Source organism: Ursus americanus, chromosome 7 (genome assembly GCF_024610735.1).
Source record: "Ursus americanus isolate L20-20 chromosome 7, mUrsAme1.1.p, whole genome shotgun sequence".
Classification (NCBI taxonomy): domain Eukaryota; kingdom Metazoa; phylum Chordata; class Mammalia; order Carnivora; family Ursidae; genus Ursus; species Ursus americanus.
In genome coordinates, this window is record NC_142133.1 from 57,454,804 (window position 1) to 57,480,459 (window position 25,656).

The following is a 25,656-nucleotide window of genomic DNA, read 5'->3' on the forward strand; positions in this document are numbered from 1 at the left end:
ATATAGCACATAGTTTTTTGGTATGATGAAGAAAAATGACTGCAGGGAGAGGAATTTTAATGTGTTTCATTGAGGATGGAAGGACTGCAGAGTGAGGCTCAGCACATTTTGTTTATTATTGTTAGTTCATGTTGTCTTAATAGCATGGTGGTTTGGGAATAAGTGAAGACATAAAAACAGAACTCAAGCAAAGCTTTGACTTGATATACGAAGCATGGATTTATAAATCACCATAAATATTTTTTTAATTGAATTAAAAATTACTCATTGGAAAAGTTTGAGTCCTTTTGATATGGTCAAGTAGAAATATTTCCAGTCAAATTGTGTACTCCAATCATACTGTCTTGAAATATATTTCTAGGTATTAGTTAAAATTGCTTAAAAGTAGTTGTATTCTTTGCTGGTATAGGAAAAAAACCATAATGGACTATGGGTAAGATTTTCCCATTCTTAATTAAACTTGTAACAGGAAAAACTACCGAAGATCTGTTTCAGCCTCTATCCTATATAAAACAGTCAAAACAGGGATGTGGGAGAATGAAGAATCAAAGCTCAGGTAAGTAATCAGTAGGGCATGAGACTTCACCTTGGGTACCATAGTTTCAGGATGTAAGGCAATGAATGCAACTTAACATAAATAGACAAACAAAAAGGGATGTTATTGTTTAATTCAATACACAGTAGCTTCACAATCCGTGGTGTCTGTAGTTAGAGTAATGTACAAGGATTATAGAATAATACTATTTATAATGGTCCAAATTACACATGAACATTGTTTTTCATGCAAATAGCAATATTATTCCATTAGCTTAATTTTTAAAATATATGTAAAACATGATTCTTCTCAAGAATAAACTCTTAAAATAATTTGAAAACTTGGAAAATAATTACTTTTTGATTTAGTAGGGTAGTTTTAAAGGTGAATGTAGGTAGATGTGAATAAGGTTTGTGGCACCATTTTGATCCAGTTGAATAATTCTCTTCTTTCTTGTTCTCTTCCTTCCTGTTTTTGGGCTAGGGCCCAATAGGTCAAAACTACAAGATATGCTTGCTAATTTGAGAGATGTTGATGAACTTCCCTCATTGCAGCCATCTGTGGGTTCACCTTCCAGACCCACCAGCTCCAGGCTTCCTGAACACGAAATAAATAGGGCAGATGAAGGTAAGTATGTAAGACCTCTGGGGGTGTCTGCGTGGCTCAGTTGCTTAAGCGTCTGACTCTTGATTTCAGCTCAGGTTCTGATCTCAGCGTTGTGAGACTGAGTCCCGTGTCAGGCTCAACGCTGGATGTGGAGCCTGCTTGAGATTCTCCCTCTCCCTCTCCTTCTGCCCCTCTCTTCCACCTCTCTCTCTCTCTCTCTCTCTCTCTCCCTCCCTCCCTCCCTCGCCCTCCCTCACTCTCCTCTTTAAAAAAAAAAAAAGACACTCTGGAGCACAAAAAGTATGGGAATATACATATATAAGTTCAGTTATTCAGAAGGACTCTTTAAGAAAATAATTTTATTTTACAGATGTTTGATCTACATAGTATCCCCCAAATGTAGGCTTTCTTACATTCAGGGGGGTGTGATTCAATCTTTTAGACTTAAGAATGGATGCATAAACTTAAAGACCAGCTAAATTCTAGTTTAGAACATCCCCTGGCTCCACAGAAGCCACGTATTTGGTATACATAGGGTGTTTTATTTATCCCATTACAACAATGCGAAAATTAAGCATAAATAGGTAGTGTTTACTTTGTACTTTCACTGTTTACTTTGTACTTATTTTTGTACTTACGTACAAAAGCATAAATAGGTAGTGAATGTTTACTTTGAGACTCATATAAATATTTTCAAATGTTTTATTTAAGCAGTTTGTCGCTGATAAATGGAAAAGGGAAAAAAGACACCTTGAAAGTCTAGTCACATTTTCTGCTTTCTGTTTTTACTTTGTACCCTGTTAGTCCTTGTCCAATTGCATGTATTTTTTTTTTTTTTTTTTACAAAGTTACAGTCCCCGGGTAGAATAATTCCATTTTATTTTATTCATTTAACATAAAGCCACAAAAATAACTTTCATAATTATATCTTTAAGATTACATATTGTATTTTAGACCTGATACTTAACCATTTCCCTGTTGGAAATTTAGGTTTCTAGTTTTTTATAGTTTTTTATGATATATACAGTTCTTTCTTTTAGATGTAAGTTCTGATTTATCTGTTTATAAATGTATTAAGTGCCTATATGTAGAAATTGATTTTAATATGTATGTTTACATGAGCTGAAAATCCAGTATGACATAAAAATAATCTTAATAATTAATAAATATTTTTCAGAATTTATTTTTAAAAATTGTCTTGAATTTAAATGCTGTAATAATTTGCAGTGAATATGCCTCTTCAAATTATTATTGATTGAACAAAACAGCCCAGGAAAAAGCCACAGAAAAATCAGAAGTGTTTTTCTTTCTTGGTTTTTAAAATTAGTTACATTTTAAAGAGACATAAACTGATAGAACTTTGCACAGATTTATGGTCAGAGTTCTTTTTAAATGAAATTGTTGACCATAACATGGTTAGTTATTTGTTAGAGTTAATTATAGTACACTTGGAATTTATTACTCATGCATTAAATAATAAATATGTGTACATTACACCTTTATAGTACAATTTCTTTGATGTAGACACGTCTTTTGAATTACAGATGTGAAGTCTTGGGCCTCATTAGGTGTGTCTGTTGTTCACTAGGAGATCCATACAGTTGACCCTATCGATGTGAGAATTTTAATCAGTTTCAGTTACTCCAAGATCAGGTCTAGATAAGGAGAAAAGTTAGTTCTTCTTTTATTCTGATAACTCCTAAAGAGTTTTATCAGAGATTTCGTCTTGCGGAATTCTAATAATAGAGGCGGACTAAGTACTATAATGACAAATGTACAAAAGTATTACATAAGCCACAGAAAGTGCCCCTGGTAGAAAAAATATTTAAGAACCTTAAAACTGAAGGGTTGAAAATCTAGCTTAATGTCTGTAACATTGGTTGTCCTAAGCTTTCCTCCTCAGTGTGAGGTTTTCAGCAATAGAAAAGTGTGTAAGAAATACATTGTGTATTTAATTGTACCTGACTGATGCTTCTTGGTCTCCAGTTTAGTTTCAGAAAACCAGTCCACAGCCTGTGTGTGATATAAATGTTTATTACTTTGTTTTTGTTTTAATAATTCAGAAGATAGTGCCATACTTAAGAGGGTACAGTTCAGTAATTTGATTAGACCTGATTAGAGCTAGTAATATTTAGTTACCAGATAGAAATGTGATGTATGGTCTTAAGTTCTAAGGCATCTTAGAGAGGAGTCAAGTGAGTTCTGCCCATGGTTGCTCTCTCTTAGGCCCTCAGGTTGGCTGGCTTAGCCGGTGGTGTGTGGTGGAAGGAGTTGCTGCCTTCCTTTGTTTTCAGGTTTTGCTTTGTCATTTTTAGAGCATTATTTCAATTAGCCCAATGTGCATGCTCAAATCCCATGAATCTTAGTCTTGTTTTTTTAAGAATTGTTCTTATTTCACACCTGAACAAAGTTGTCTGGAAATAGTAGAGATGAAAGCAGGCAAAACACCTGGCTGAAGACTCAGCCTCATAGACTCACGTGAGTCTTTTATTGAAATTTTGTCATGAAAATTGCCATTCTAACTTAAATAGTCCCCACTCTTCAATAGTAAATGTTAGAGTTGTTCAAACCCCTCAGAAGATAATGTGGTATGTTTGGGTAAAACCCATTTTTATTATTGCTGCTTTATTGTATGGCAGTTTAAAAATGTCTTAATTTATATTCTCCTTTGTTCTTAAAGGATTTTAAATAGAGTGCACATAATTATTCTTTCATTTCAACAAATACTTATGATTGAATCTAAACTTACATAATCAAATTGAAAGCTGAAAGCAGCTTTAAGTCCAGTTTTTTACATTAACTGACTTGTTTCTCTTTTTCTTTTTTAGAGAGGGAGAGTGAGAGGACAAGTGGAGAGAGGGGCAGAGGGAGAGGGAGAATCTCCAGCAGGCTCCACTCCTAGCACGGATCCCTGCATGGGGCTTGATCTCTTGACCCTGAGATCACAACCTGAGCAGAAGTCAAGAGTTGGAAGACACTTAACTGACTGAGCCACTCAGAGGCCCCTTGACTTGTTTCTTTTAAGAAAAAGTTAATTTACTTTTTTTAACAGCCTAAGTTTAAACTACTAAATTCACATAATCAACTTATAAATGTTTGTCGTTAGTAAAGTAACCACAGCTAGAAACCTACTCAAAGACTATCTCTGACACTTTGCTAGAATAATTTGCATTTATAAAAATCAGTAGCTTACTATTGGCCAAATTAAATAAAATTCCTATTTTAATATGGCAATTTGCTTTTAACTAGTTCTTCTATGATGGTGATTGAAGGAATTGGATTGGTGTGTTCAGTGTTAATAAAGATATTTTCACTTATCACAAAGAAAATCTGGCCTCTTGAAGCACACTTAGTAGCTAATGAAAGTGTTCAAATGGACACTTATAAAAAAATTCTTTGAAAAAAAATCCACTTACAGTGAAAAAATTTTTCTTTGAAATAAACATTATTAAGTGAAATACAACATACCTGCAGAAAACTGTTGACGTCATAAGGGAGCAGGTCAGTAAATTATCACAAAGTGAATTCAGTGTGTTACCTCTGCTTAGGTCAAGAAGCAGAATGTTACCAGGGCCCTGGAAGTCCTGCTTGTGCTTCAAATCACTGCTCCTTCCCTTGTCTCCAGACATAATCCTGACTTCTAAACCAGCATTAATTTTCCTCATAGAGGCACATTTTACAGTTGTAACCATTTTCATTTGAAATTTTCTGTATTCCGCCAGGTTATAGAATTATACAGTTTTATTTTGAATGAGACCAGCAGTGTTCAGATCACTTGTTACATATATTTAATAATTTGAGTAATAAACAGGAAATATCAAATAAGGAAAGCCTACTTTTTTTTTAGTCTTTTTTTTGGTGTGTGTGAAAAAGAAAGGACAATGGGCTGTTGGATTTGTTTCATGTTGTACTTTTCTAATTAGATGATACCTTCAGTTATGGTTAAGATATGGAAAGAGCAGCCAGTTCTGGGCCGCCTGGGGGGCTCAGTTGGTTAAGCATCCTGTTCTTGATTTTGGCTCAGGTCATGATCTCAGGGTCCTGGAATCGACACCCTTACTGGGCTCTGCGCTCAGCCGGGAGTATCTTTCTCCCTCTGCCCCTCCCCCAGCTATGCATGTGAGCTCTCTCTCTCTCTAAAAAAAATAGAATCTTTAAAAAAGAAAAAATCAGCTAGTTCTGCGGGGCTTTCTGCTAACTGAATTTTATTGTGTTTAAAAGTGTTTAAAAATAAATGTAGACAAGTCCTTAAGAGACTAATTGTTTATACTTTAGAGGTTTTTTATGTTTCTTTTGTCTTGCCCCTTCAGTGGAAGCATTGACCTTTCCTCCTTCTTCTGGGAAGTCTTTCATCATGGGAGCAGATGAAGCCCTTGAAAGTGAACTGGGACTTGGAGAATTGGCAGGCCTTACGGTGGCCAATGAAGCAGATTCACTAACTTACGATGTGAGTCGTGGTTTTATTTTTGTTGTTCTTTTCTCATTTCTTAAAAATAAAAAGTTAACTTTATAGAAAAAGACAGGGGTAAAACTTCTTCACAAGTATAGAATTTGGTTCCATTTTAATTGCAAACATTGAAAATATGAATATATTCTAAACAATCATTTTTCACATTGCATAGAGATTAAAATTATGGGCTTCGCCTAAATCCGTAAGTCATTATAGCTTGTTTATTGGTTTTAGATAAGGGAAAGAATTCCCTTTCTGTTACCAAGTTTGGGTTTTGTGTTTTAGGGTACCAGTGATCAGTTGAAATTCATGCTTGCCCATGGCAACATTTGTGTTTCTTTAGTACATTACCAGTGAATATCCTGCATACAAATGATTTTAGCTATTGTTAGGGAGGGGTGTCTGTAGGGTGCTTTTCAGATATTAAGGCAGACCCATCAGTGAGTTGGACCAAAACTGAAATCTTGATACCTTTATTCATGCATTCCTTTACTTAATCCCCAACACAGTTGTTTCATAAATAACATTTGTAATTGTTCATGACAATAAATTGTCAGAAAAACAGTTGCTTATTTTATAAAGTGTTCACAGTTTGTATTATCTTCATTAAAATTCTCTCAACTTTGATACCTCATTATCTTTGTTGGAGAGCAAAGTATAGCTCCTGTCACATGGGGGATGTAGGATGGATGCTTAAGCAGACCATGGATGCGAGAAGGAAGTACTCCACAGAGCAACCTCACCACTCACTCCTCTTCCTGCAAATCAAAAATTCTCACTCTCCTTGCTAAGTCTATTAGTAAGTCTTTTGGGTTCTCCGTCCAAAAATAGCTGAAATCCATAGCTTTTTTTTTTTTTTTTTTTTAAACCTCCCATCCAACTCCATTTCTTCTTCATCTGGAACTACTACAGTAACCTGATTTAAATGGTCTCTTTGCTCCCCATTCTCCACATATGTGATACAGGCTTTAAAAAAAATTATTTCTATTTTTATATCCTTATGTTTTACGTCTCTCTGTATAAAAACACCCATTTAGTTGACTTTCGTTTTTTTTTTCATCTAACCTTTGACAAACTTTTTGATTAGAGCAGAGTCTTTCTTTTTAAAGTAATTACTGATATATTTGGATTTAAATCCATCGTCTATTGTGTTACCTATTCTGTGTTCCTTTTTCTCCTATTTTTGCCTGTATTGGGATTATTTTTTATTATTCACCCCCACCCCATTATTTGGAGATGATGAACTCTTTCATTACTCTTTTATTGTTACCCTAGAGGTTACCACACACATCCTTATCAAAATTTTAATGCAAAGACCATTAGGACACTTTTAACTCTACTTAAAATCTCCTACCCTTGGGGCACCTGGGTGGCTCAGTCGGTTAAACATCTGCCTTCAGCTCAGGTCATGATCCCGGGGTCCTGGGATCAAGCCCTGCATCAGGCTCCCTGCTAAGCAGGGAGCCTGCTTCCTCCTCTCCCTCTGCCTGCCACACCGCCATTTATGTGCACCCCCTGTCAAATAAATAAATAAAATCTTAAAAAACCCCAAAAACTCCTACCCCACTACATATATGTCATTCTTGTTGTGTATTTTCTCTAGACATTTATCTCCTACAAGGTAATGTTTTGTACACTGAGTATTCAGTTAGGATTATCCATTTTACATTCTTCATTTTGCTTTATTCTCTTCTCTCCTGCACATCTGACTGTCCATCTGGGATTACTTTTCTTTTACTCTAAGAACTGTTAATATTTCTCTTTGGTGAAGGTCTGCTGGTGCCCAGTTCCCTCAGTTTCTGGTTTTATTAAATTGTCTGTATTTCGCCTGAGTGGGTTAACTATTACTTCTGGTATCTAATTCCATTTGGCAAGGGTTGTTTTGTTTTGTTTCCTTTTTAAGCATTCTAAATATATAATTTCATTTTCTTCCATTGTTGTTTTCTGCTAAAGTTAACTGTCTATTACTGGTCGTTCAGTGTTAGTCTGATTTTTTTTTTTTTTTCCTGACTGATAATCTTCCTGTGTCTTGAATTTTAGCCAAGATTTAGATTTCTTTTTATTTAACCTTCTTGAAGTTCTTAGACCTTCTTGGCTTAATATGTTTTTATCAGTTTTGTGTAAAATTCTCAGCCATTCATCTTCAAATATTGCTTTTGCCCTTCTTTCTCTTTGTTTTCCTTCTGGAATGCTAATTAAATTGTTAGATCTTTCTATATCCTCTGTCTCCTATTCCCTCTCCTGTATTTTCCATCTTTTGTTTCTCCATACTTCAGTCTTGATACTTTTATGACCCATCTTCTGGTTAACTAATTCTCACTTCAGTTATGTGTAATCTGTAATTAAACCCATCTATTTAGGTCTTATATTGTTTGCTTCTAGAATTCTTTTTATTAATTGTTTATAGTTTTCTTCCAAAATTTACAGTGTTGTCTTTTATCTTCTTGAATGCAGTAAGCATGATTATGTATCTGCTTGTTTTCATTTATGTGTATTATCCTGCAAAGGCCTGGTTATTTTTTATTATATCCAAATAACTATACCTGAAGAGTTGTCTGTAGAAATAATTTCAGGCCTAGAGTGATATCTTCCTTAGGGAGTGTATTTTAATTTGCTTCTGTCAGATGTCTGTAGCCATCAGAAATCTGGATCACCTCATTCCATTTTCAATTTTTCAGACAATCTAAAGCTGATCTGCAGTCTCTGTAAGGGCTTGTATTCTTCTAGTTAACTCTTCTATCTAGAATGCAGCCAAAGAGCACCTGGGTGGTTCCATCAGATGGGCGTTTGCCTTCCGCTCAGGTCATGATCGCAGGGTACTGGGATCAAGGCCCTCATCAGGCTCCCTGCTCAGCAGGGAGTCTGCTTCTCCCTCTACTGCTCCTTCTGCTTGTTCTCTCTCTCTCTCTCAAATAAATAAATTAATTAAATCTTAAAAAAATAAAAAGAATGCAGCTTTTTGAACTCAGAACCTAAAGCAAAGAGGTGCACCAAGCCCCACTTTCTTGGCAGGCACTGGACACCAGTTTGTATCTCCTTGCACTATACAGCTGTCAAAAGCACAGCCTGACCTCTCAGCCATCCCTTCTGGAATCAGTAAACACCCTGTGGGAAAAACAGGTCCAAATATCAGGCTTTTTAGACTTCTGTCTTCCCCTGGATTCTGGTCTGCTTTTTCTTCACTATTTTGCTGGTTCTTCATTTAAAATTTTTTTAGCTCTGCTTTTCTATTTATCCTCAAGTGCAGACTTGATCCTAATGATCTAGTCTGTCATAGCTAAAAGCAGAAGTTCCCACTAGATACTTTTGTTCTTTCTATACTAACCCCACAAAGATTTAGTCCAGTATGTTATGGAACTCAGTCATGTCCCTAGAGAAATGTCATTCTCTCTCTCTCTTTTTTTTTTAACATCTCTGAGTTGTTAAAAAAAAAACTCAGTGTTATACCTAGGTTTCTGAAAGTAGTCTCTAGTTCTTTTTTTTTTTTTTTTTAAAGATTGTATTTATTTATTAGAGCAAGAGTGGGGTAAAGGGCAGAGGGAGAAGCAGACTCCCTGCTGAGCCGGGCGCCTGATGTGGCACTCGATCCCAGGACTCCAGGATCATGACCTGAGCCGAGGGCAGATGCTTAATTGACTGAGCCACCCAGGGTCCCTGAAAGTAGTTTCCAGTTCTAATACACATACTAGTAATCTATTGCTTTGTTACAAATCGCACCCAACACAGCTTAAAACAACATTTGTTATATCATAGTTTCTGGGGGTCAGTAATCTGAGACAGTTTAGCTGTGTGGTTCTGTTCTCTCAGGTAGTTGTAGTCTAGGTGTAGGCAAGAGTTGTAGCCTTCAATGAAGACTTGACTTGGGGAAGATCTGCTTCTAAGCTCACTCATGTGGTTGTTGGAAGGCCTTGATTCCTTCGTGGCTATTGGCTGGACACTAGTTCCACACCACATGGGCCTCTCTGTGGGTTCCTCAGCAGGGCAGCAGGCTTTCTCCAGTGTGAGTGCCCTTGAAAAGAGAGTGAGCAAGAACACCCAAGATGCAAGGTTTTTGCTGTGTGTTATTGGTCACACAGAGCAACCCTATGATGTAGAAGGGGATTCACAAGGTGTAAATATGAGGAGGTAGGGCTGATTGGGAACCATCTTAGTGGCTGTCTACCACATTAAGACAGTCAGAAGGAATCGAATTGTTCTTAAATATGAAAATCTTTCAGCTCGTTAATAAGAGCAGACAGAGTCAACTTTGTTAATTCCACTTCTCCCCTGCCTCCCCCCACAAGGATAACCAGCCCCAATTCTTATAGTAGTTCCTTATATTCTGTGTTTTGTCTTCTTACTGCCCCAATTGTGACATGCTCTATCCAATTTTTTTGCAAATTTTTAAACTTCTGGGTCCTAAGCCTTAGTTGATATTAAGAGTGTAGCCTCTGAAGCCAGACTGCTTGGGTTTGAATCCTGACTCCTCCGCTTACTAGAGGGCAAGTCACTTAACTTCTCTTTTCCTTACGTGTCTATTCTATAAAGTGGGGATAATGTTAATTCCTTCATAGAGTTGTTGTGACAATTAGGTGAGTTAATGCATGTTAAGTTTTTGAAAAATGTACAAAATAATGAATAATGCTTATAATAGCAGCTGTTGTTAGTATCTTGCTGGCTCTTGTCATTGTAAGTATGGTAATATTTCTCCAGTGTGTTAACAGTATACTTGGCCCACTCTTGCTTAAACCTAGCATGATTATTAGTTGTGGAGCGTGAATAGTTCATATGTGGTGCTAGTGTAAGGTTAAACATGAACCTCTTTGGCTTTCGCATTAGTTGGAAATGAAAAAAAAAAGCTGAAATATAGTTGAGAAAAAAAGCACATTTTTAGTTGTTGGGATGGAGTTTCTGTGGAGAAAAATAATGTGACGGGTTTTACGAGTGGAATCTACTGTTTTGTAACATCTGATTCTCTCTTCCAATGTTAACATTTTATGTTTCCAGTTTATAAACCTTGTTGCCAATTTGATGAAGAAAATTTAGCTCTTTGTAGAAAGTATTGAAAATCTCAGAAGTATCATATTCTATAATGTTAACAGGTTTAAAGGTAACTTAGTTTTTCAGCTCTTACCCCAAATTAGTTTCTGTACTATAATGTAGGTTGAAATTACTTGTCTTTGGGGTTTTTTAGTCATCCTAGTGAAGATTTATGTTATTTAATATTCTTTCAATATTGAATTATGTTACCTCTTTTCTTATTTTAGCATTCATATTTCTTCAAAGAAAGCCACTGTTGACGTGTTAATTTTGCCTGTTGATTTGATTATTTACATGTAGAAATTATGTTGTTTTGGAAGTTGTAAAATGTGATGATTTAATGACAAATCAGCAAGAATTAATGTGGAAATATAATTTTTTTCCTGTCCTGAACTAAATGTCCGGGTATTTTTCTTTGTTTCTTTAATAGATAGCAAACAATAAAGATGCATTGAGGAAGACATGGAACCCTAAGTTTACGTTACGAAGTCACTTTGATGGCATTCGAGCCCTTGCTTTCCACCCCACTGAGCCTGTTTTGATAACAGCATCAGAGGATCACACATTAAAAATGTGGAATTTGCAGAAAACAGCCCCAGCCAAGAAGTGAGAATATTCTACTTTAACTGTATTTGAGTATTTTAATTATCAGTTTTTCAGCAAAAAAATACTTAAATTATTTGCTATTAAATTTCTCAATTTATCAGGTATCCCTTCTAGTTCTTTCTTCTTTACCATGTCACATAATTAGAATTTTCCCCTTCATACTCACAATCTGATATTAGGTTGGAAAACTGACAGTGAGAGAGAAGTGGTATCTGATAGTTTCCCAGAGTTTCTGAATGCTATTTACAGTCCTTATACAGTGTTTTAAATGGTCGTCATATTTGTGGAGTCCCTTATCTATACTGAAGGTTTCTACTGTTGTTGTAAAGAGGTGTAGGCATGTTTAAAATCCTCAAACCCCACCCGAACCATGCCCTGTTGTTTATTAGGTTTGGACTAATGGTGTGGGAGGGAGGGAAGGCTGATTGAGAGGGGTGAGGGACCTCTCTTTGGTTTTGTCTTTTGCCCTTGATGCTTTAGGTACTTTCCGTACCCACCAAATGTGTAGACAGAAAGGCAGTGTTGTTGCTGTCACTTAACTGCTAGTTCTTGCCTTGGCTTCTTGGTTCCTCTCTAAGCATGAACAGACATGAGTTGTTATAAACTCTTATTAGTCACCAAGCTAGTCTTAGCCCCACTTGGTGAGGTACTTATTGGAGATCCCTCTCCTTGTGTCCTTGAATCAGGTGGCCCAGAACCCAGCACGTGTCAGCAGGGCCCTTCTCCAGTGTCAGGCACTTCTATTATTGGAAGAATAGAAATGAACATGAACTGGAGGAGATTACTAAAGTTTTACTACTGATAGAAGATATCTATTGCCAAGTTTAAAAGAGATCAGTGACATTCCTACTGTAAGTCATACATGGACTAGATAAAATAACGTGATTTATCAGTCTTCATGACATAGCTCAACCAGATCTTGCTAAAACCAAGAGAATCCTCATATGGATCAGTATCTTCAGCAGAGAAAAATTATTTCTTAGTTATAAATTATTTCTAGTTCTCTGGTCACAATGGGCATCTCGTTAGAGAATGTGAACGTCTCATATATTCTTGACTAAAACTTAAAAAATATTGAAACAAGTAACTTGCTGGTGATAGCTTAGTAATAATACCTTCACATGTAATAACATGGCCTGTTTACCTTTGAGCTTAACATTTTGGAAATGCTTGAGAAATCATATGCCTATAAAAAACTAATACAATACAAGAAATGGTAAGTAATTGACTTTAAATCCAGTTTAAGTATTAGGCAGTGTAGACTATCTGTGCATTCAGCATTCTGAATAATGAATAAACTAATGACTTGGACATATTAGCCTTGATGGAAATGCAAAGAAATTAAAGTACCATGTATTGAAATCCTACTATGTGCATGGTTCTGTCCTAGGCTGTTTTATTTGTAGAATTTCATTTAATCCTGTGGGTGTTTGGTGTTATACCAATTTTTCTGTTTTGTTTTAAATAGAGAGGAATCTGAAGTTCCAAAAGAGTAAGTAATTTGCCTGGAGTTAGCCAGTTAATTGAATCCAGAAATGTATCTCCTCAAAGCCCATGATGTTCTCTGAGTGTGGCTCTCTCAAATAGTCAAATAGACGATGAAATGCTAAGAGCACTATAAGCAGGTATTGTTACTAAACAAGGATTTTGTTTGAGGCCACAAAAATAAGTGATTGGTGTCAAGTAAGCTTTCTTAAGTGTCCTAGGTTGAGAATGGTATATTACCACAGTGTTGGTATTTCTAAAGGCTATTTTGTGGCATATATTCATTGATACCGTTTACTACTAAAACTTGGAGTAGTAAAAGTCCTCTCTCTCTCTGATTTAGGAGTACTTCTCTTGATGTGGAGCCTATCTATACGTTCAGGGCTCATAAGTAAGTATGTGCTTTTTCTCTAAGTCAACATCACTGTACATCAGCCTGATTAGAGTATTTTATTTTCTTTCACTTAAGTATTTGTGTTATGTATTTTTTGTATTTAATAGCAGTTTTGGGGAGGAATTTTGGTTTTTTTTTTTAATAAATGTAAAAAAGATAATACAGTGTTAAAAACAAGTTTATCACTACCAGAGATCCTTGCTGAAATTAGATTTTATTTAGATGATGTTTAAATGTTATATATCTTGTGCTTGAAATAAGGTGATGCAATAAGGTTTAGATATTAAAAATCAGGACCTTTTTTTTCCTTAAAGATAATCTAGATAAAAATATGAAGAATTTTTAAATTATGATCACATATTGCATGCTTTTCATATTTCTGTATAAGCTTAAGAAATACACTAATTCACTTGATTTAGCACAGACATTGGCGTATTTTTTTTTTTTTAAGATTTTATTTATTTATTTGACAGAGAGAGACAGCCAGCGAGAGAGGGAACACAAGCAGAGGGGGAGCGGGAGAGGAAGAAGCAGGCTCCTAGCGGAGAAACCTGATGTGGGGCTCGATCCCAGAACGCCAGGATCACGCCCTGAGCCGGAGGCAGACGCTTAACGACCGCGCCACCCAGGCGCCCCTGGCATATTTTTTATATAAAGGGTCAGATAGTAAATACTTTTCCAGCTTTGTTAGGCCATATATTTTCTATTATATATTCTTGTTTTTAGCTCAGTTTTATAACCCCTTAAAAAATGCAAAAATCATTATTAGCTTTGAGGACTGTATAAAAACAGACCACTGGCAGGATTTGACCCATAGGCCATAGTTTACCAATCTCTGGTTTAGCAGAAGAAGAAAAATGAGCAGTGCTTTTATACAATTTCTATTCGTTGTAGAAAGCAGAAAAATAGAAAGCCATATGAATAATTAAACATTTTTTTTTCTAACAAGTCCTATTATCAGATTGATTTTTGGGAATAGAAATTGATTTTTATCTCCCAGAGGTCCAGTGCTTTGTGTGGTAATGAGCAGCAATGGTGAGCAGTGTTACAGTGGTGGTACTGACGGACTGATCCAGGGCTGGAATACCACCAACCCCAACATCGATCCCTATGACTCCTATGGTAGGTGTTTCCCTGAAGATGTGAAAGAATAAACTGTTTTATTCTTACACATTTTACATAGCATATATAAGGATGAAATGAGATATTTTAAAAAATAAATTGGTAAAAGGGAACAAGGTCTTTATTTTGTTAAAAAGGATTTTTGTATTTAGGAAACAATTAAATATATATATGTTAAAAGAAAAAAGAAAAAAATGTGTTGTTCCTGAAAAAACAGTTCCTACCCCCCAAAGTTCTATTGATTGGAAATGCTGGCTTGATTGACAATTGTTTTCTTCATTTTAGGCATCTGTACATTACTTGATACCTTATTACTAATCCGTAATCATGTTTCATTACTAATACTATTACTACATATTCATTACTATTCTTGACAAACAACTGAAGGAATGTGAATGTTATTCATTTATTATTAGAGTGTGTAGAAACGAATGATTTTTAAACTCTGTGACACCAAAATACTTGAAAGGCCTTAAAAATTAAGAAGTGCCCTTTTAGCCTTGGGAACAGTACCGTGAAACATAAATCCACATTATAGTCTATCACTAGATGTTACCATAAATTCTCTTGCAAAAACTGTTTAGGAATTGACTATTTTGGTTTCCTCTTATGTTCTTTCTTAAATTCTAGAATGGCGTGGAGTGTCATATTTGTCCTAAAGCCATATTTATTTTCATTTTCACTTTAGATTAATTTTACTACCAAACCTAAGAAATTCAATAAACAAAAATTTTTCCCAACACTTATTTAATAAGCATTTAACATATATTTTGTAAAAGGTAAACCCTCTCCATTTTTCCTTACTTCCTTTATCTCTCTAAGAAGTGGATCAGTTGTCTTCATTCTGTTTCAGGCCAACCAATCCTTCCCCTTTTGCTGTTGACCTCATTCTCTCTTGTTTCTTTTGAGACTGCATTTGATTCTCTCTCGCTCTCGCTTTGTCTCATTCTCTTCTTAAACCTTGCCCTCTTTTCTCTCTTCCCATCCCCTCAGCATATAAGTAAATTTAGGTAACTCCTATCCTGAGCAAGGGAAAGCCTTTTCTTGACTCCATTTTCCTCTCTGGCTTCTGTTTAGTCTCTCTTTCCTTCATCATCTATGTCTCTCTGGTGGTAATGACTAGAAAACACAGTCAGGAGTTACTAATTCCATGTCCTTTTCCTGTGCATCATCCCTCTGCATTGTTTTCTGGCTATCACACTTAAATATAATGAGATTATCAATGACTACCCAATTGGCTGATCCAAGGGGTATTTTACAGTCCTTGTTTTACTATATGTATTGGCTATCTGAAACTGTAGACTACTCCATCCTTTTTGAATTTGAATTATTGGCTTTTTTGACACTTTGTAACAATTTCTGTTTCCTATCCTTCATAAACTTTAGTTTTTCCCACCTTAGGTATTGGCACTTATCAAGGTCCTGACCCTATTCATTCTTTGTACACATATTTTTTGGTGAACTGAATTTACTTCTGTGGTTTTACATGCGGTTGACTCATAAATCTCTTCTTTAAGCCTCAGACTGCCTGCAGGACATTTCAAAGTGGTCATCTCATTGTCCATAAATCCCTATAAGTGCTGTGTTTCTTGTCCCGTATATTCTTTATTAGATGGTGGCACCACCAAACTTACCCAAACTAGAAACCTAAGAGTTATCCTTGTTGCTTTGTTCTGTGTACTATGCACACCTTATTAATTACCTAGCTTTTTTGATATTACCCCCTAAATATTTGAATTTACCCCTTCTGCTTTGCCTCTTTTACCACTGTCCTCTCTTGGGTCTACATCATCACTCTCCCAGTCTATTGAAGCAGTCCCTTTGCCCTCATCTTGATTCTCTCCACTCTGTCTTCTCCACTACAGTGAAGCCTACCTTATTAAATACACGCTTCACCCAGCTGCTCCTAGAAAACCCTTCAGTGGTTCATCTTGCTTTCACAATAATTTCTAAGTACCTTAATATGTTGTAGAAATCCCACCTTAAACTAGCTCCTCTCATCTTGTCTGCTTCCTGCCTCAAACGTCACACTTTAGTAATGCTGAATAGCTCATAAATTTCCTCACATGTCATGCTTTCTGTCCTTCTGTGATTTTGTAGGTCCCACCTCTGCCAGCAGTGGCTTCCCTCTAGTTTTTGACTGGCCAACACCTGTCATTCTCTCTGGGAAGCTTTCACTCACCCCAGTTACTCTCCTTGGAGACTGGTGTCTGTCACCATTGTTATACTTAACCACAGTCTTTTGAGAACAGGATAGCATTGTGTCTTAATTATCTGGGTGACCCCAGCACCTAGCATAGTGCCTGACACATTGTGTCTTCAATAAATATTTTATGGTATGACAGAGAGAAGGTAGAGGACAGATAACATTATTGACATTTTAAACTTAACGTGTGAGCCATGTTGAAAGTACTGCTTCGTAGAGTCACTGAGAGGAGAAATAATGAAAGTTTCCAGTTTGACTTGTATTATGAAACGGTGCTAAGTGATCCCCCTTCCTCTCTCCTCCCTCCCTATCGTACACATCATTGACATGTCAGTTATCGCTGTTTGAGGATTTGGGGTTCCTCTAGGTCTCCGTTCCTGTCCACTTGGAGTAGCAGAGCCCCGTTGCTCCCCGGGAGTAACTGCTGTTCCTAGTGTGGAGGTCCAGGGGGAGAAGTGGCCGAAGGAGCCAGGGGAGGAAGAGATCTCTGTTCACTTCCAGGGAAGAGTTGTGGCTTCTCTGAAGGTGGATAAAATTTAGATGATGTGTGTTAACATGCTTTTTAAAAAATCTAGACAAATGGAAAGAAAAAAGGGAGGCGAGAGGGAAGTACCTAATTTTTTTAAGGAGAGAAATATATACTTAAGAATTTTAATGTATAAACTCAAGACTCGGCATTTGCATATTTCCAAGCCTCTTTTTAGTTATTGCAGCATTTCGGAAGAATAACAGAAACTGGGAAGCATGTTTTATACTGTTCTCAGGCACTTTTGTGTGTATATTTAGTTTCTCTGGAATCTGAGCACCATTAGGATTTGTTTATTTTCTCTTGATATTGCACTCTTGCTGTTTTGTATAGATCCTTCTGTTTTAAGAGGCCCTCTTCTAGGCCACACCGATGCGGTCTGGGGCTTGGCTTATAGTGCCGCACATCAGCGTTTGTTGTCGTGTTCAGCAGATGGCACTCTCCGTTTATGGAATACAACTGAGGTTGCTCCAGCCCTAAGTGTATTTAACGATAATCAAGGTGCGTACTTTTGAAAAGTGATTCTAAAGAATCTTTTATAAGATATCTTATTGTAACAACAAGCAAATAAATAAGTAAATGATTCTACAAACAGTTTAAATGTAATTTGAAGGGGTGTTTTTAAGCAATGAAAGTATATTTGCTTAAATTTCCAGCTTAATGATTTTTAAAAACACAGTATTTGGTGAAAGAGCACATATTAAAAATGTTTTTTCAAAATTGAGATATAATTTATATACAGTAAAAACTAGATATTAAGGATACGTTCTATTGAGTTCGACAAATAAATAACTTTTGCGCCTATCAAGATCTAGAACATTTCTTTCACCTCTTCAAAGTTTCTTTGTGTCTTTCCCAGTCCCTCTTCCTATTCCCAATCAGGGGTATGATTTCTTTCATCATAGATAAGTTTTGTCTGTTCTAAAATTTCATATAAATGAAATCGTACAATGTGTACTCTTTTTGTATCTGGCTTTTTATACTGTTTCTGTGATTCATCCATGTTCTAGTAAGTATCAATTTATTTTTATGTTTAATAGTATTTCATTAAATCAGTGTATGTGTTTATTTACTTCTTGATGGACATGTGGGTTGTTTCCAGGTTTTTACTATTATGATCAAAGCTGCTATGAACATTCACGTATTTTTTATGAGCTAATAAAGAGCTAGAAGTAGAATTGCTGGGCATTAGAAGTGGTATTGTATATTTAACTTTATGTGAAATTGCCAAGCTTTTCCAAAGTGGTTGTGCCATTTTACACCACTGACAGCAGTGTATGAGAATTCCAGTTGCTTTTCATCCTTAATTATTAACACCTGTTTAGTTTTAGTCATTCTGGTGGGTTTGTAGCAGTGTTTCATTGTGGTTTTAATTTGCATTTTTGAGCACTTTTTTTGTGTGCTCATTAGCCATTCATCTATCTTCTTCTGTAATATACACATTTTTTTTTAAAGATTTTATTTATTTATTCGACAGAGATAGAGACAGCCAGCGAGAGAGGGAACACAAGCAGGGGGAGTGGGAGAGGAAGAAGCAGGCTCATAGCAGAAGAGCCTGATGTGGGGTTCGATCCCAGATCGCTGGGATCACGCCCTGAGCCGAAGGCAGACGCTTAACCGCTATGCCACCCAGGCGCCCCTGTAATATACACATTTTTGAACTATTTGCTTACTTTAGATTTTGAGCCAAATCAAAAGATAAGATTATATTCATACATACCATTCTGTTCTGTTTATAAATACATTTCAAGGTTAACCAAGTTTTACCCTATTCTAGATGATAGATAAAAATACCTTCTTTATTTTTGAGCTGTCGTAACTTGTGTTTGGGTTTTGATGAATTGCCAGCATCTGATATTTGTGTGACTCTACATAAAATAATATAATCATAATCATAATCATAATAATTTGAAATTTTACTTTTTTAATTCCGTATTTTTGATGAATTAAAATTCCTAATAAGAGATGGGCTTTTAAAATAAAGAATTCCCACAATGCCACTTTAAGCCTCAGGTTGAGTGGAAGCAACAAAACTTGTAGTCCATACATGTTTTCCATTTATTTTCTGAGCCAAGGCCTGCATTCTGTGAATATTTTAGCTGAGTAACAGGTAGAAGACTTGCTGAACAGGTAAGAATAATAAAATAGGCTAGGGCTAAACGTAACAAAAGAAATAATCTCCATTGAATGGCTACGAGCTTATTTTTATTCTAAGATTGAGTCTTCTTTACTTCTTACGGAAATCTTGTGACTGTTTGTTTTGCTATTTTATGAGGACATTTTCAAGTAGACCCTCTGATCACCATTCTCTGAATATGTTCTGACTCTCTTAGAATTGGGAATCCCTGCTTCTGTGGATCTAGTGAGCAGTGACCCAAGCCATATGGTAGCATCATTCAGCAAAGGATATACAAGCATCTTTAACATGGAAACGCAACAGCGCATTCTCACTTTAGAATCCAACCTAGATACAAGTATGTATAACACTTTATTTTATTTTATTTATTTATTAATTTATTTTTTATTATTAACATATAATGTATTATTTGTTTCAGGGGTACAGGTCTGTGTCTTACACAATACACATTGCTCACCACAACACATACCCTCCCCAGTGTCCATCACCCAGCCACCCCATCCTCCCGCCCCCCTCCCCTCCAGCATCACTGTTTGTTTCTTGAGATTAAGTGTCTCTTATGGTTTGTCTCCCTCTCTGGTTTCATCTTTGTTTCATTTTTTCCTCTCTTCCCCTATGATCCTCTGCCTTGTTTCTTAAATTCCACGTGTGAGATTGTATGATAATTGTCTTTTTCTGATTGGCTTATTTTGCTTAGCATAATACCCTCTAGTTCCATCCACGTTGTTGCAAATGTCAAGATTTCATTTTTTTAATGGCTACATAATATTCCATTGTAGATATATATACCACATCTTTTTTATCCATTCATCTGTCGATGGACATCTGGGCTCTTTCCATAGTTTGGCTATTGTGGACATTGCTGCTATAAACTTCGGGGTGCCAGTGCCCCTTCAGATCACTACATTTGTATTTTTGGGGTAAGCACCCAGTAGTGCAATTGTTGTGTATACCAACTTTAAATAGTCTTTGGATCAAATTTTTAAGCTTTATCAAAATTATAACTACCAGAGTCAACTACAAAAAATACCTTGTTATATAATAGCTTGTTATTATAAAGAGTTCTGCCTTTTAAATCACAAAACACAGTAACTTAGAAGGATATAATGATTTATAATTGATTTTAAGACTTTGTGTTAAGTTTACACACATTTGTAACTATACTATTTGGAATAGCATTTGATCTATTCCAAAGAGGAGTCAGATTTTACTTTACACCAAATGATTAGTTTTCAATTCTATTTGAGGACAATAATATTTATTCTGAAAATAAAATCTTTTTCATGTCTCAAAATTTCATTTTTAAATCAACCTAATTTTGTATTAATGATGTAATTTGACACAGCCTGATTAGAATGTAGATCAAGTTCTGCCTCTCAGAATCTCAAATATGAAGCTTCTTATTGGATACATAAAGTCAGAAAATAATTTCTCAGATTGTGAAGAACATACTACAGAATCTTAGTGGTTTTGGCTTTTTAACCATTGCTTTCTATCTTTAGGCTTCATCCAGACGGTGATAGTTTAGGATGCAGTTGATAAAAAAAACTGTGTAAACATACACTGTTGTTTTAGTCTGAGAACCAGCTTTAAAAAGAATTACCACGGCGCGCGTGTGTGTCTGTGTCTTTCTATCTGTCTGTCTCCCTCCTTCCCTCTACTCATTTTCTCTCAAAAATTTCCCTCATTCCATTTTGGCTCTCTTCATGTTCTCTTCCCAGTCTGTTGTCCTTTGTTCTTTTCTGAGGTCCTGTGAGAATTGTTTGGGAAATAGACATGAATAGAGTTTTGAACTATTTGGATGTAAAAGAGAGAGGCAAAAAATAAAAACTGAGATTATGGAATAGGAAAAAGAGAAAAAAATTTTTTTTTTGCCAAGAAATATAGGTTTTAGACTCTCAATAAATTTAAACTCATTTAAATATATGACCTAAAGCTACAGTGGTAAAATACAAAAAACAAGATAAAACTAAGAAAGATGTGAACATTCTTAGAATTATCTTCAGAGATTGTGGTCAATTATTTGAATGTCCTGAGTGGTAAATACTGATTTTTAATGACTGCTCTAAATTAATAAGACATCACGTCTGGTGGATGAGATGGATAAACTGAACTAGGCAATCCCATTTTTTTCCTTAAGTGTGGTGACTATAAAGTCATACAACTTTTTGCCTGATACTAGAAGCATTTTCTGAAGAAAACTGCCAAAAATGTTTTGAACAAAGGCAGCATTATTGGCATAAGTGATAATTATTTTGAGTTATAATAGTATGTCCTGACATTTCCTAAATTTCAGTTTGATTACTTTAGAGTTGTATAATTTAGTCTTTTATTCCTTTCTACCATGACTACCCCTACCTATTCATATTTGACTACGTTCTTCTTTTCTGGAATTTAGCAGATTTTTTAAAAATTAAAGTTCTGACCAAAAACATGTTTCAAGGTGAAAGTAAATTTCATATAGAATTTAAAAGAGTGGGGTTGCCTGGGTGGCTCAGTTGGTTGGGCATCTGCCTTCAGCTCAGGTCATGATCCCAGGGTCCTGGGATCAAGTTCTATGTTGGGCTCCTTGGTTAGCGGGGAGCCTGCTGCTTCCTCTGCCTGCCACTCCCCCTGCTTGTGCTCTCCCTCTCCCTCTCTCTCTCTTTCTCACAGATAAATAAAATCTTAAAAAAAAAAGAATTTAAAAGGATGAAGGAGTTTTGTTTTAAAAATCAGAATAAACTAGCTTTCTACTCATTAATGTCAATGGTGACTTGACTGAAAAAGTCAAAAGTAGTTGAAGCAGGTCATTGAGTACTTGTTGATCCAGTGAAAAGTAAACGACCTCTAAGTTGCAAGCTGAATATGAATACTTGGAAAATTTAGATTCATTGTTAGAATGATGGTTGGTAGGCCTTCAATTGATTTCTAGTGTTCTTTGCATTTTGCTTACTTGTCTGATTTACCATTAAGTGGAGAACTTCCTTGAAAGTATAACTATATGAAAACTCTTGCCTGCTTCCATCATGTGATTTCTATCATAATTATTTCCTAGATCTCAATACAATGGAAGCTAGTCTCAGAAACCACTCTCTCAGAATATATGGGATATTTTACTTAAAGTATTTCGTTTCTGTTGTTACTTTCTTGCTGGGTCTTACAGAGGATCTTGCTCATGTTGTGTTACCTCCGGAGGGGGGAAAATCTGTAGGCTGAATTTTGAAACTAAACTCTTTGGTTAGGACCATTTGAATCAAGTATAACTGACCCAGAGCTTACTCCACATGGTCAAGTGACTTTTTGTTTTATTCTTAGATAACAGGCTGGGTGGCCCCTTGTCATTAACACTGGAAAAAGACTATTTTCAGTTTTTAAGATATCATATTTTTAGGAACCACAAGAAAATCTAATAGAGTACACTAATGGATTACAGCTGTTTTTACCTATTTTTATTATATTTTCTATTTGAATGTAAATTCATAATAACTATTCCAAGATTAAAAAAATTTTTAACTCTTTTTTTTTTTTTAAAGGTTTTATTTATTTATTTGACAGAGATAGAGACAGCCAGCGAGAAAGGGAACACAAGCACGGGGAGTGGGAGAGGAAGAAGCAGGCTCACAGCAGAAGAGCCTGATGTGGGGCTCGATCCCATAATGCCGGGATCACGCCCTGAGCTGAAGGCAGACGCTTAACCGCTGTGCCACCCAGGCGCCCCTTAACTCTTTTTTGAAATAATTTTACATATGCAGAAAAGTTTCAAAAATAGTACAAAAACTAGCTACCCTTCACCCAGATTCACCAGTTTTTAGCATTTTGCCACGTTTGTGACATTTGCTTTATCACTATCTATATATGTGTATAATTTTAAATTCTCAATCACTTAAGAGACATCATAGCCTTGTACCCCTAGATCCTTTAGCATGTAATTCCTGAGAACAAGGACATTCTCTGATGTAGCATATTATCAAAATCAGGAAATTTAACAGTGATACTATATTGTCTAAGTTATTGTTTATATGCAAATTTGCCAGATGTCCTAATAATGTACTTTATAAGAAGGGCATCCCTTCCTCTCCCTGAACCGTGACATGATTTTTTTTAACTTTGACATACCTTAAGTTAGTATTACCTTTATATATCTAGATTTTTTTCCTTTAAAAGAAGAATAAAGTGTCTTAACAGAGCTCACTAGAAGGTTTTTAATGATTGGTTTCCTTTTGATAAAAGACTTTTATAATAGTTTAGGTACCATTTTTGGCAGCTGTGTGATTTGCATGAGCCATGTGGTTAGGATAGAGGTAGAAGTTAGTATTGGTACTGGCTTTGTCACATGATTTTGGGGGAGTCACAACTTTTTCTAGACCTTGGTTTATGCACTGTGGTATGGACCTAATGACATGTGGCCTGCCTGTCTCGTTGTGCATATAATTGACATTCTTTGAAAGTTACTTTATAGTGCACTAGTCAGGATGCTATTTTAAGATTCCAAACATGGTAGACTGTCAAATGGTGACCATTTCTATTTTAAAGATTTTATTTATTTATTTTAGAGAGTGTGTGTGCATGTGCGTGTGCAAGTTGAGGGGAGGGGTAGAGGGAGGGGGAGAGAGAGAATCTCAAGCAGAGTCCGTGCTGAGCACTGAGCCTGACTTGGGGCTTGCTCTTACAACCCTGAGATTATGACCTGAGCCAAAAATCAAGAGTCGGACACTTAACCAACTGAGCCACCCAGGTGCCCTGATGACTATTTCTATTATGATGAGAAAGAGATTAAAGAGCTCAGAAGCTCTCTTTGTCATATTTGTCTTCAGATGATAACCATGTGGTAAAAAGCTCTATATCTAGAAAGAGTGGAGATTTAAATTTGGGTACTGTCTACATTTAAGTAATGAGGGAACTTTATTAAAGCAGCAGAAGTATCACAAGTCATCAGAGAATGAGAAATGTCAGTGACGCTAGGCTAATCCCTGGGTGGCACCCATTGATTGCAGGTGGAAAAGAAAATTCTCATTTGTACATACCTCTTGATTGTCAGTATGTTACTGCTCAGGCAATTCTTCTTTCCTAACACTGAAATTATGAATAGTCACGGAATAAATGAACTAAAGATAAATTAAAGTCACATGGTTTACTTTTTTAGTCTCCTAGGTGAGTATTCAGTTCTCTTGTGTGAAAAAATTGTAGTTTTGACTAACTTGTTGCTCTTTTTTTTTTCTTTTTTGCAGGCAACTCTTCCTGCCAAATAAATAGAGTTATCAGCCACCCCACTCTTCCCATCAGCATCACTGCTCATGAAGACAGGCACATCAAATTCTATGATAACAATACAGGTAAGTGTTTATTACAAAGTGATCAGTGATAAAACAAACAAACAAACAAAAAAACACCCAAAATCAAAAAACCACAAACAAACCCCACCATAAGTATCCTGATCTGGGTGTCTCTTAGTGGCTGTATGGTCCAGGAGTAGGCATGAAAACAGATACTCTCCCAGCTCAGTTTCTATTCCTTCTGTCCAGATCTGCTAAGAACTAGTCTTCATGGTAGCATATAGAATCATCTTGGTTTATTTCGTAGTAAGTAAATACTATGTTTTGGCCCTAGAGCCAAGGTTATGACTAGGGACACAATGAAAAGGTCATTCAAATAGCAATAAAACTGATTTTTTGCTGTGAATATATTGGGGACAAGTAGAAACATGTTAGAAGTAGAGGCATATGATCATTATATTTTGTTTAAAATTGTCCAGTGTTTGAATAGCCTTAGTGTTGGAGATGGAAACCCTTGAGTTATTTGGTTTACTTGATTCAGTTTTTCATGGACTACTCTTTTCTGTATTATAATATTGACTATCTGGTCCTGATTGATTTGAATTAGGATATGTGGGCTTTCCTATTTTTATATTGAATTGCGTTTCACTAAAGGAAAATCCTGAAGAGCTGTGTTGGGAGAAAAACACTCCACATTAGCAGCCATATTTACCTGACTGTCTGCTCTTGACTTTTGCTGACTTTGCTTAGCTGTGAGTGATGAGTAATTTAATACTTTAATGCCTTTCTATATGTTGTTTCCACCAAAATTGTGGCCAGGTTTTCTCTCTGTTCCTTTGTCTTTGTCTCTGTCTCTTCTGTTCTCACAGCCCATGTAATTTGCCTGTTGCTAAAGGATACAAAGTAGCTAATTAATAAAGTCTGAGTCTTAGTTAATGAACATGGCTTAAAGGAATATTTGTGTACAGATGACTTTTATGTTGTTATTTGAAAGACAAAAATATAATTTGAAATTTGAGCTTTTGTTTTTCATCATTACTGTGGCTGGAGTGGGGAGGGAGACACACTGTTTTAGCTGTTATGGAAAAAGCTATTGATGCAGTAAGTACACAGAGAGGGGTGACTGGAGAAATCAGTGTAACATGTAGCTGGCATATATTCAGAATGAGGAGAGCTATTAATAAAAAGTAACAATCTCTTTTTTCCAAAGGCAAACTCATCCACTCGATGGTAGCCCACCTAGAAGCTGTTACAAGTCTAGCAGTTGATCCTAATGGCTTGTACTTGATGTCTGGCAGTAAGTACATCAGCTGTG

General features: G+C 35.9%; 1 protein-coding gene across 2 annotated transcripts in view; it reads left to right on the plus strand.

Moving 5' to 3' along the window:
• The window catches only part of STRN (striatin), a 102,088-nt gene that overhangs the window by 61,240 nt on the left and 15,192 nt on the right, over positions 1-25,656 (plus strand). Inside the window, exons 9-18 of one of the 2 annotated variants that reach the window (XM_045809081.2) lie at positions 470-556; positions 1,019-1,162; positions 5,452-5,588; positions 11,041-11,216; positions 13,045-13,092; positions 14,096-14,217; positions 17,283-17,450; positions 19,283-19,423; positions 24,297-24,401; positions 25,552-25,638. In XM_045809081.2, the coding sequence (XP_045665037.1) occupies positions 470-556; positions 1,019-1,162; positions 5,452-5,588; positions 11,041-11,216; positions 13,045-13,092; positions 14,096-14,217; positions 17,283-17,450; positions 19,283-19,423; positions 24,297-24,401; positions 25,552-25,638 (1,215 nt within the window). The remainder of the gene's footprint in view (positions 1-469; positions 557-1,018; positions 1,163-5,451; positions 5,589-11,040; positions 11,217-13,044; positions 13,093-14,095; positions 14,218-17,282; positions 17,451-19,282; positions 19,424-24,296; positions 24,402-25,551; positions 25,639-25,656) is intronic. The other variant, XM_045809082.2, reaches the window with a different exon arrangement.